This window comes from Camellia sinensis, chromosome 5 (genome assembly GCF_055761805.1).
Source record: "Camellia sinensis isolate YWXY chromosome 5, ASM5576180v1, whole genome shotgun sequence".
NCBI lineage: Eukaryota > Viridiplantae > Streptophyta > Magnoliopsida > Ericales > Theaceae > Camellia > Camellia sinensis.
The window spans coordinates 126,714,622-126,728,163 of record NC_138965.1 but is presented as its reverse complement, the minus strand read 5'-3'; the positions used below and the strand labels follow the sequence as shown (position 1 = coordinate 126,728,163).

At 35.0% G+C, this 13,542-nt stretch overlaps 1 protein-coding gene across 1 annotated transcript; it reads right to left on the bottom strand.

Annotated features, from left to right (window-relative positions):
- Nucleotides 1–7,773: 7,773 nt before the first annotated feature.
- Nucleotides 7,774–12,099, bottom strand: LOC114291035 (uncharacterized). The gene is made up of 6 exons (XM_082872073.1): nucleotides 11,773–12,099; nucleotides 11,141–11,682; nucleotides 10,650–10,713; nucleotides 9,817–10,048; nucleotides 9,273–9,724; nucleotides 7,774–7,872 (listed from the first exon to the last, which is right to left on the bottom strand). The coding sequence occupies exons 1-6, from the start codon at nucleotides 12,097–12,099 to the stop codon at nucleotides 7,774–7,776; spliced, it is 1,716 nt and encodes a 571-aa protein (XP_082728199.1).
- Nucleotides 12,100–13,542: the final 1,443 nt, after the last annotated feature.

The window sequence follows — 13,542 nt, the reverse complement described above, 5'->3', positions numbered from 1 at the left end:
TATAGCCTAAGCACGCTTAACTGGGAAGTTCTATTAAGGATCTCACCACCCAAGAAAAGACTTTGATGTTATATAAGGGTCTAGGTTTTTACATTTATAGTCTAAGAACTCCCCCTCCGTTCCCAATGTGAGATACCGGGACCTTACAATCCATTTGTAATACCCCAAACCTTCACATGTCATCTATATTGTCCACTTTGGGCCACGCTCGCACAGATTTACTTTTCCCAGTGGGTCATCCATCCCATAACTACTCCAGCCTAAGCACGCTTAACTGCGTAGTTCTGGTAGGGATTTCACCACCTGGGGAAAAGGCCTCGATACTATATAAGGGGTCCAAGTTTTTACTTTTATAGTTTATGAACTCCCACTCCATTTCCCGATGTGGGGCACTGGGACCTTATAATCCACCCCTTTAGGGCTGCATGTCCTCGTGCAATTACCTGCCAGCTCACAAGCTCGCCCACATGCGCCGAGAAACGCCAAGGGCCTATACTCGGTACTTTGGAGGGTCGGCTCTGATATCATTTGTAATACCCTAACCTTTCACATGTTGTCGATATTGTCCGCTTTGGGCCACACCTGCACGGATTTGTTATTCCCAGTGGGTCACCTATCCCAGAACTACTCCAGCCTAAGCACGCTTAATTGCGTAGTTCTACTAGGGATTTCACCACCCAGGAAAAAGGCCTCAGTGCTATATAAAAGTCTAGGTTTTTACTTTTATAACTTAGGAACTCCCCCTATATTCCCGATGTGGGACACCAAGACCTTACAATTCATTTATAACACTCCAAACCTTCACATGTCATCTATATTGTCCACTTTGGGCCACGCCTGCACAAATTTATTTTTCCCAGTAGGTCATCAATCCTAGAATTACTCCAGTCTAAGCACGTTTAACTGCGTAGTTCTGGCAGGGATTTCACCACCTGGGAAAAGGCCTTGATACTATATAAGGGGTCCAAGCTTTTACTTTTATAGTCTAGGAACTCTCATTCCATTCCCAATGTCGAACACTAGGACCTTACAATCCACCTCTTTAGGGTTGCACGTCCTCGTACAATAACCTGCCAGCTCAAGAGCCTGCCCATATGCACCGAGAGACGCCAAGGGCCTACACTCGGTTCTTTGGAGGGTCGGCTCTGATAGTATTTGTAACACCCTAACCTTTCACATGTCATTAATATTGTCCGCTTTGAGCCACGTCTGTACGAATTTGTTATTCCCAGTGAGTCGCCTATCCCAAAACTACTTCAGCCTAAGCACGCTTAATTGCGTAGTTCTACTAGGGATTTCACCACCTGGGAAAAAGCCTCGATGCTATATAAGAATCTAGGTTTTTACTTTTATAACTTAAGAACTCTCCCTCTATTCCCAGTGTGGGACACCAAGACCTTACATTTTAATTTTTAATTTTATCAAACAATATCTAAAATATCATTTTTTCGTCAGTTTTATCCAACAAAAAATGACAAATGATTTAAATTAAAAAATTATGATTTGAATTCACAAAATTTAAAATTCGTACTACTTTATTTTATTATTTTATAATTTCTGCTTAAAAAATAAATTGAAAACAAATTATTATTTTGCTTCAAATTCAAAATAATAAATTATTATTTTTTTGGGTAACAAAGTGTGGTTTGATTAAAAAAAAGGAAAAAAATAATTAAAAAAAAAAAGTCTGAAAGATCGCGAGGCTTTTCCCATATTAAGCCAATTTACTATCTTAATTCCCAAACTATGCCTAATTTGGACGGAATTCCCAAACTAGGCTAAAGTGCTATTACAAATCACGCTTTCACTGTTTAGAACAAAAATTTCGGTGAATAGTGAAAGCGCTATTACAAACCACGCTTTTAATTAAGAAAGTGTGGTTACAAACCACGCTTTTAACATAAATTTCTTTTCTGAAGAAAACGTGGTTCCAAACCATGCTTTCAATGTGCATATTGTTTTTTTTTTTTTTGTTACTGAAGAAAATGTGGTTCTAAATCACGCTTTCACTGTGCATTTTGTTTTATGAAGAAAACGTGATTCACAATCACACTTTCACTGTTGATAAATAAAAGTGTGGATTGAAACCACGTTTTTACAACTTATATAAAAACCCCCAAGCCCCCTCATTTGCAATCACGTTTTTTACACTTACGTTTTTCTCAGACTCTCGCTCTCGCTCTCCCCTCTGCTCAGCTCTCACTCTTGCTCTCGCTCTCCCTCTGCGCTCAGACTCTCACTCTCGCTCTCCCTCTGCTCTCAGACTCTCTCTCTGCTCTCACTCTCTGTCTTTTCTCTCTCTCTGTCCGTGATATGGCATCTATCTCCCTCTCATTTGAATTTTATGTGTTTATTGTAATTATTAAAATGTGAATGTGTGGTTTTTAATTGGTAAAAAATGTTGTGGTTTTGAATTGTGAAATTTTTGTAGGGTTTTCAATTGAATGTGAAATCAGAAATTATGAAATTAGAAATTAGGGTTATGAAATCATAAATGTGTTAGGGTTTTCAATTATGAAATGTGTGGTTATGAAATTATGAAATCATAAATTATGCTTGTGTTAGGGTTTTGAAATTATGAAATCATAAATTGTATGTGTTAGGGTTTTGAATTATGAAATGTGTTAGGGTTTTAAATGTGTGGTTATGAAATTATGAAATCATAAAATGTTAGGGTTTTGAATTGTGAAATCAAAAATTATGCTTGTGGTTTCAGAAATTAGGGTTTTGAATTTTGAATCGTGTCTATATTTTTTGCATTTTGAATTGTGAATCATGTCTATATTTTTTGAAATTAGGGTTTGGAATTTTGAATTGTGAATTTTGAATTGGAAATTATATTTTTTGCTTGTTAATAAAAGGAATTGAGAATTGAAAATTGAGAATTGAGAATTGAGAATTGAAATTCATATTATGAAATTCATATTGTGAATTCAAAACCCTAATTCATATTATGAGAATTGAGAATTGAAATTCATATTATGAAATTCATGAATTGTGAATTAAGGTGGACTGACAATTTCAATTCGAGGTCCACATGCTTACATATATATGATCATTTTGTTTCAAAAAATAAGACTGTAAACTGTATGATTGAATTCGAAATCTGAAAATTGAAATGAATTTGAAAAATTCAAAAGTTGAGAGATTTGAAAAAAAAATAAAAATGAATTTAGTGCATAATTGCCCATATAACTGATATATGAGTATTTTTCTAAAACCCAAAATATGAGACATAAACACCCAGATAAGACTTCTCTTTATAATAGTACTAGATACATATACACCTTTATTCAGTATTTCACTTGGTAATATGAAGGTCGGGTTTGTATACTTGAATTTGCCGTCTATTATACTATATGAGAAATGGTATTTGTCACCTGATTTATTTCACCATACTATTTTACCCTTTAGGTGTAGACATTGTGCATATTTAATAAATGGCAAATTTCACTTTAATGTGCATGTGCAAACTACCCATATAATTTGGAAATAACTATAATGTTCTTGTGATTTGTGGACTAAATGAAGTATACCGTCAAACGTTCAATCAAAGTTAACATTAAGTGTGAAACATGTGCTAGGTCATAAGGGGGTTATGTTCTTATTTTCAAATATCAGAGGTAAATCACACGTGGAGTAAAGCAAAGGGGGTTAAAGTCAAGTTTATCTTTCAAAAAAATGACAAATATGAATTTCAATTAAAAATACTAAGTGTATGGAAAGATTAACGTTTTTTCCTAAGTTAAATTTCATGAAACTAATCTCTACTAAATGAAATTATTAAAAAAAATAATAATTTTGAATCTATTTTATTAAAAAAAATATATATTTTTACTGACTTCAAAATAATAAATGAAAAGATCATGTTCTCTCAAATAAAAGACAAAATGACTATATTAACCGGAAAATACTATTTTACGTATTTTTTTTTATTTAATTGTGTAGGTTACATAAAAGATTTAAACATTTCTGGCATCCTTTAATGAAAATAACATTACAATTTGTAACTAATTATCTATTAAATGGGTTATCTGTGTCAATTTCATATTATGCAGGTTTGACATAACCCTATTTATTTATTATGTTATTATATAGTGTCATATTTGTGTTTGTGTTGAAAATGTTCAACCCTAACCCCTAATTTCGTGTACGATTCATGTTGTGTTAGAAATTCCCACCTGTAATAGAATCAAAGTAGGTTCAAGTGGAATGCCTTTGGTATATTATGGTGCCAAAAGCACGTTCTGTTGAGATCCAAAAGGAAGATCCTGATAATCTTGATCGACTATATAAAACACTACAATGTGAGATTTCTCAAATGCGCCGTAGGTTAGCCCGCGATATGCAACTATACATAGTTAAGAAGGATGCCCAGAAGAACAAAACAGAACCAAATGTTGCAGCTATCAAGGGTATCATGGAGGATCCTGAACTTGTCTTTGATGCTGAGCTTTCGGATTATTCAGACTCTGAGATTGCCGGTTTAAGCGCGAATTAGGTGTTAATGTCTACACTTCGGCAATATTAGGTCATGCATTAATATGTAATGTTTGTGTTAGACTAAGTGTTTCCGTAATGAGTTTGTCAGATTGTCTGCCTAAATGTTATGTTTATGTATTGTGTGTTCAGTTCAGGGTGTCCAGGATGTATGTATTGTGTGTTCAGTTCATGGTGTGCAGAATGTATTTTTGTGGGAGACTTACGTCTGTACTACCTATGTAACTGAAAACTGTTACATTTACAACTTCAGTTATGTTGTTTTCATGCCTGTATGAGTATTTAGTAAATTAGTGACTTCGTATGTTATGTATTAAGTTTTATTACAAAAATGTTAACAAAATTTATTTTAGGAGAAATACACATTCTCTTAACTTGTTCATCTTCTCAATCGTGACAACCCAAAAATGTAACCATGATTCACTGAATATAACAAATAACGTTCTCATTCTTACAAAAAATACACTACCAATTGAATAAAACAAATAATATTTCCATTCATTCATTCATTGCACAACATCAGTCTTATGAAACAAGTGAAACCAATTGAATCACAATAACATCAACTCCAGCCCAATATTTACATTACATAAGTTCCTGTTCGTAATCGGATTTCAAATTACATAAAAGTTACATTACATAGCAAAAAACGGAAAAAGTACCATTCGTATGTAAAAAATACATCACCAAAATTTTAGGGTAGCGTTTGGTAGAGTTTTGTAAATGTGATTTGAGAATATGAGTTATATTTTGAGTTTGTGTGTTGTGGAATTATGATTTGAGTGTAGAAAATTTGTTTGGTTATGGTTTTTAAATAGAGTGTTGAAATGTGTTTTGAATATGTATTTTGAATTATGTTTTGAAAGTTTGATGTGACATATGAAATAAGAAAATTTGTTTGGTAATGTGTTTTCAAAATAGTTTTCAAAATTTAATTCAATCAATAATTTATTTTGAGTGTACACAACTCTTATATCGATATCCGTATTTTTTATCAACAGTAATAACCAAACTATATTTAAAATACTGAAAATTGTTTTTTTTTTGAATTAATTTTTTTCAGTAATTTTTGTTGAATAAATTTTTTTTTTCAAATTATTTTTCCATTTTAAAATAAATCTATGTCAATTATTTTGTGTCAATTAAATTTTTATATCAATTCATTTTTTACGCCTGTACAAACATCTTGTACAATACATTTTTAATTTTTATTTTTAAATTTTGTTGAAGTCAATAACTTTTAAAAATACATATTAATAAAAATTAACATAAATACACTAAGTTTAATAGATTAAAATACAAATCATATCGTAAACCTTATAAAATATTATCAATTTTTTTTCTCATTTATTACACGTTATTAATTTATTAGGAAATGAGTACAAATCAGACCATTATTGAAGGACCATCAGCACGCTCATATAATTGAATTCACCTATAAATTTACTATTTTGTCCCTCTCTATTTACATGGGAAGTGAACAAAATATAAAGGGTAATTTAGTAATTTCATGAACCTACTACCTATATACTGAGCCAAAAGAAAAGGGACATCGTAGCTGTGTATATCAGTTCACATGCACTTTTCTGAAAAACATTATTAATATTATAAAAAAATAATACATAACAAATTAAAATATAAAAATAAAAAATAAAAAACCAAGCTTCAGCCTTGTTATAAATTCTGATAAACCATTCTTTTAACCACACCATCTTCACCGTCTTTGATCCTACTGAAGGAAGATTTCAACTTCACCGTCGAGTGGTCTCAGCTCCATCAAGAACATTAATTTCAATTACAGGTTAGTTTCGTATTACCTTCGCATCTCGTATTTTATTCAGACTACCTTTGGTATTAAAACACCAGTAGCTTTCGAAGAAGAAGAGGAGCAGTAGTCTTCGACACGGTAAACCAGGTGGTCAACTGGCCGGTCATCCGGCCGGTCATCCCATCCCAGTCGATCAGTTTTGTGGCTGCTGATCTGTTCATGTTTTTCATATCTGTCCCATCATATGTGTTCCATTTTTTTACACTAACATTATATTATTTTTGATATATTTTCTATACATTTTTGTACATCATACTATTTTTGATATAGTTTCCATACATTTTTCTCAATTCATGTTTTAATATATATTTTTTATATATTCTTCTTTCACTGTTGCAGCTATCATGCCAAGAACAAAACGAGCCAGACCCGAACGTGGTGAATCCTCAAACCCTGTACAACATCAACCACAGCAACAACATCATGACAATTTAAATAATGATTTTTTATCGTATCATCATGAACAAGCCTATTCACATTTTATTAATCGACCAATTGTTACGGGGAGAAATGTAAGACTACCTTGTCAATATGACCCGCTCTTAGTTGGTAAATTAGATACAATAGAATGGCTACCTTTAACTAATTTACCAAATAAGGTATATCCCCGTATTGTACGATTATTTTATGTTCACTTGACAGCTGGTGACCAACAAAATGAACCGTTCAGTCTGACCTCCTATGTGAAAGGGAAAACAATCACACTCACTCTCCGTGCTTTCGCACAAATTATGGGAGTTCAAACAGGAGATTTACAATGCTATTTTCAAAATGAGTCTGCCTTAGAACGAATGTTTAGTGATGTCACTCAGATCTATACCACAATTTGTGACAACAAATTCAGCGGCACTAATTTACTAGACAGACATTTAAAACCCCACCTTCGTATTCTTCATCGATGGATAGTTGAAAATGTCACTCCCAAAAAAGGCCATTATAATAGTGTTTCATGTTTTAATGTTTATTTGTTATACTGTTTTGAAACTGGACAGAAATTAAATTTATGCTTCATATTACTCAAAGAAATGATGATTGCAAAACTCGATACTCTGTCTAGTCGGTCATTACCTTATGGAGCTTTGTTAACCACAATTTTCAAAGCGCATGATGTCAACCTTGAAGGGGAACAATATGTCAAAATCACTTCACCAATTTCTGAGTACATACTGACCCGAGGTGGTGGTGCTGACATATTGATGAGCTCTATTAATATTGAAAATGAACCAATACCCGATGAGGAAGAACCCAATGACAATGCCATGCCACCAAATGAACAACCCCATTACTGGACTGATTATTTGGCTGTGGAACAAGAACGGTACAATCAGCGCGTACAATGGGAACAATAAATGGCTAATCAGCTCAATACATTGGGTACTCGGTTCGATGAATTTGTCGCTGCTCAAAACTCACTAATTCAACAATTTAGCGAGTTTCGTATAGACTCAGGGAGACATGATGAAGTGACAAGGAACCGCATTGATCAGATTGACCATCGAGTCACTCAGTGTACCATCACTATTACCCTCCACCGCCAACACCACCTGATAATGATGCTTAACTTGTTCAAAAATCAGTTTAAATGGTGAAACAGATATAGTGGCTACATGTTTTTTTTTCAATTTTTTTTTTGGTTATTTATTTTCTTATTTTGTTGTACTTCTTTTATTTTGTTACTTTGTTGTAAACTTCTGTATTCATGTCATGAATAACAAGTGTTTTTTTTTATAATCATTTTAAAACAAGTTACAATGTTCTGACAATATTTACGAAAAGATTTCGCAAACGGAAAAATTATGAGCGTACAAAAATGAATATATGTGAACAAAATAAATGTCTAACAAATCCTTCATTTCAATGAAATGAATAAAAATTAAACAAATAAAAAATAATTTGTCTGTATCAATTAATACAAAAAATGAAATTAATGTTGTAAAATGAAATAAAACAAGTTTCAAGTAAATAATAAACCTTTTTTTTTTTAAGTAAAAGGAAAAAAAAAGTTAATATGAACAAAATTTTTAAAAAATAAGGTGTAAAAAGAAAAAAAAATTAAATTGATAAACCGAATTAATAACAAAACTTTCAAATTGTTTACTATTTAACAAAAAGTCAAAACCACGAATATGTCGTGTACAAATATTTTTTCACAAAATTGAAAATAATAAATTTTAATTATTTTATTAATTTCAGTCATTATGAAACCTTTATTACATTACTTCACCCACCACCCAAGACCCACCACCACCCACCTACCACCCACCACCTACCACCCACCACCACTCACCACCACCCATCACCACCCACCACCTACCACCCACCACCCACCTGCCATCACTCACCACCACCCACCACCACTCACCATCCACCTCCCACCTACCACCCACCTGCCACCACTCACTACCACCCATCACCTACCATCTACCACCACTCACCATCCACCTCCCACCACGACCCACCACCACTCACCATCCACCTCCCACCACGACCCACCACCACTCACCATCCACCTGCCACCACGACCCACCACCTACCACCCACCACCACTCACCACCCACCACTCACCTCCTACCACCCACCACCACTTACCATCCACCTGTCACTACCACCCACCACCTACCACCACTCGCCACCACCCACCATCTACCACCCCACTACCACTCACCACCACCCACCTCCTACCACCTACCTACCACCTACCACCCACCACCACTCACCACCACCCACCACCTACCACCCACCTGCCACCCACCACCACCTACCAACCACCACCACCCACCACCCACCACCACTCACCACCACCCACCTCCTACCACCTACCACCACCGACGACCCACCACATTACATAATGACTGAAAGTAATAAAATAATTACACATTTAAAACCAGTACTCAGTACGATATTGAGTTGCCTTGTTGACATTCCTTTTCTATCCGTGGCCAACATGATTTTGCCACATAGCAGCAGCAATTGCATCCTGAACGTTCGATTGATACGTTAACCCATGTTGTGACATGTCAACGTAGTCAGCTTGGTTTCCAACAAGCTCGTCTGCTTCTGCTTCTGCGGCCATTTCATTATCAGCTTCCATAAATAATGGGTCCATAGCTGCATACAAACGGATCCAATTGTGCACTACACAACATGCAATCACGAGAGGCCCTTGTCTTGTAGACTTGTAATTTGGCATGGACCGCAATATTGGGAAGCGCTTCTTCAGAACACCAAATGTTCTTTCTATGACATTGCCTAATGACGAATGTCGATGGTTAAACAATTCCTTTGGTCCTGAATAATGACGGCCACGAAACTCTTGCAAGTGATATCGTTGAGACCGAAATGGGGCAAGAAATCCAGGCATGTTTGTGAAACCAGCATCAACTAAATAGTACTTACCTACATGTAAATAATGAATATATAGTTCTGTCAATTGATATGTGCACACAAAAAAAAAAAAAGTGCACCATATGTTATTTGCGGATAGTTACCATTGGGTGGGTGTGGGAACTGTAGATCAGCTCGTGTAATAGAGTCAATCAAAATAGCGTTGTCGTGAGCGCTACCTTCCCATCCGGAATTAATAAATGTGAACAACATATCGAAGTCGCAAGCTGCGAGTACGTTTTGCGATACCGTTGATTTCCGACTGCGGAATGTATTTTGTCTTGAAGCGGGGACCCATACATCGATCAACGTGCCATCAATAGCACCGACACAATCCTAATTGACAGATATTTATTTGACATTAAAAGCAAAACAAACTTCGATATTACTTTTATAATTAAAAAGGAAATAATATTATTTCACATACGTTATTGATATGTACAACTTACAGGATAGTCATATTGTTCATACCTTGAACCAGGGAAAAAACCTCCTGTCATTTAAAATTTTTGCCAGTGTGTCGTCTTGGTTACGTGGCCTGATAACCGTTGATGTAAGCTTGCACAATGCCCGCATAATAATTTTTATATGCCGACAAATTGTTTCAGTGGAGTGCTGAAATCTATCTGTCAACAGTTGATGACGATCATTTTGTGCAAAAGTGTATAAAAAAAATTCCAAGCGATTCCTCGACACTTATATGCATATGCTCAATATCGATAAAGCCATTGTGGAGTAAAGTGTCTTTCAATAAAATGAATGTTTGTTCATCCATTCGCATAATGTTCATCATTATTTCTGGATGGCCAGTTAATAGGCCGAAGATGTAATCATCACCTTTGAATGGACACGTTCGCTGCGGTCGGCGAGTACTTGAGGCGTTGATTTGGTCATGCATGCAAGCAATCATCAAAAAATCCATAAAATCATCAGTAACCTCATCCTCGTCTGATGAGATCTCCATTGAATTATTTTCTCTGTCGGATGACATATGGTTTTGTCTACATCACAGTAAAATCATAATTATAAAATATGTCATTAATGCTGTAACACATACCATTAACGGTGAAATATAATTAAAAAGGAAGTATATGAATAGTCGGCCGTAATTATTTTTCAGTGTACGCTAAAATTCATAGAAGGACAAAATTTATTTAATACGTGCTCATATTGTCATAACACAACATAATAGATAAGAAAACATAAATTACTTAATAATTCAAAAAAAAAAAAAAACATACGAAAATAGGAAAGGGAAGAGGATATCATGGAAGGAAAAAGAAAGAAAAAAACCAAGTAAGGAATAATGAAATCATTTTTTAGTTCAGACAGGGAGATTTGATAACGCAATCAATGAAGAGTTTCTAACTTCACTGCAAAGCGAGGATCATGGGTAGGCGCAAATGGGTAGGAGTGCGCATAAAAAACCTTCGACATTTCTTATTCTTGAACAGTGTCAGTGCCTTAATGTACTGCACTGGTGGTATGTCCCCAAGCTCTAGTAATGCATCTTGATATGCATCAAGAGAGTAATCATCACCACCTGCACTTACAACCTCTGTCTCATTTTCTCGTGCACGTGAATGTCCTGTTTTTGCTTGTGCATAGGATGTGAAAGCTGCGCACACATCATCAAACCCACTTGACTGTGACTTTTTAGAACGACCATTGTCAGTCTGGCTGGTTGTAGGGCCCCTCTTGTGACTTTTGCCCTTTGCTGGATCCATGTACTCATCCCCAAATAAGTCAACAGGAATTGCCTCAGCAGCGTTACTCCCACCGGCATTACTCCCACCAACATCAGGGTTCCAAAATTTATTTAACATGTCATCTTCTTCTTCTGAGTCAAGGGCTCCTTGTGTGGATGCACGAGATAAGGCCCCTGTGGCACAACAATTTTCAACAATTTCTGTCATTTCTTGAAAATATTCAAATCCTTTTGTCCTAAACTTCTTCACATTTCTGTTGGCCTACAACAAATACAAATAAAGAATTAAGCACTGTATGTATCATGAAATCTTTAAATTAAAATTATTTAATAGTACAGATTAATGAACAACCTTATCCCAAAATTCATCAGGTGCAACAACAGTGCCTACAATTGGATCCCATCCCAGACCAGTCTGTGCCTGGAGTCGCTTAAATGTCTGATAATCAGCTTGCAATCGCTGATATTTTTGGCGCACCTGTGTTGCTGTATACCGAAATCCATACAGATTATGCAACTGATTTGCATAATGATTCCAATGCCTAATTGTCCACGAAGTAGTACGGCCAGTTGTTTGATTTTTTCTAACCTCATCTTTCAACATATTTATTAATTTTGTTTCACTTCTGGCTGTCCACATTTTTGTTTCTTGGTTGTCATCAGAATTATTTTCATCCATCTATAAACATACAAATGAAATTTAAACTAGTCTGGGGTAGATATACAAGACAAACAGATCATAACAGAGCAAAATGATTTCAAAGAGAACACAGATAAAAAAAAAACAGATGATATTATTTAAAGGAAAAAAATAGCGTAACAGATTACTTCAATTTAAATAGCAAAAATATAACCACAACTAATAAAAAAAAATCAAGTAATATTATCTTTGAATGGTAGGAGAAAACCAGTAAAAAAGGATGTAAGAAAAATGGGACGGGTAGAAAATGAAGTAGGAAAAAAACCAGTAAATAAACCAGTGAATGTAGTTGAAAAAGGGATGGGTACGTCGACCGGCCGGATGACCCCGGGGACGACCGGCCGGGTGTCCAGGACTCAAGTTGTTCACAAGTTATTTTCTTGCAGAAGGTTCAAACAGCTCACAATTGAAAACAACAACCGATCTGAAATGAGAAATAGGCGTCCACAAATTATGAGAAACCATTTGGGAACTGATTTTAACTTCTCAAAAATTATTTATATATAACAGATTCAGATCGATTTAGCAGCTTACTGTTATTCTTCTTCGCAAAAGGTGAAACAGTTCAGGAAAATAGAAAACATCTTAAAATAAAAAAAAATAGTCCCTTACACTTCTCAGAAAATATTTGAGAACTGATTTCGACTCGTATAAAATCGTTTGCAGTTGAAGGATATATTTAATCGTTTGCAGTTGAAGGATATTTTTACCAGATTAGTGGGAATTGAATAATTATCGCCGGTGATGGAATGTGTATACTGACTTAATGTAGCACTGTTTCTTCGTCGGATTCGACAATAAATTTCATAAATTTGACCTGAAAGAAAAATAAAATAAAATTAGGGATGAATTTTTCAAATCATTTTCGTATAACAAATTATGTAAATAAATTTGTGAGTTCTTTTACGTCGTAATCGTCGTTGTTTCATTGCCCTTAATAAGAATCTTCCACAACGCACAAATCGTAAGGAACTCGATTTGTGAAAGATGATACCAGTATAGAGCAGGTTGGGTGGATTCATTATTTATAAAATCAGTATTCTCTGTGAAGCCCACCCGTGATGAATCTGAAGTATCTGAAGTACTGATGTTTGATAGAGAAGCTTAGCCGTGATCAATATAAAGGACTGATGTTTGATACAGAGATGAGCTTCACGTGAATATTTCGGAGACGATGGAATATTTCAGAGACGATGGAGACGACATAGAAGGACATGAAAGAATGCACAAGCGTTGAAAGTAGAGATATAACCTGCCAAACAGGTTTTCAAACTATAATTTGAATTCACACGCGGAAATGTATTTTGAGTGTTCTATCCAAACGTGAAGCGCGAGTTTACATGTTGAAAACTAATTTGAAAATACAACCAAACAGACCCTAGGTCTTTCTCTTATTCCTTATTGCTGTAGCTCTCGCGGTGG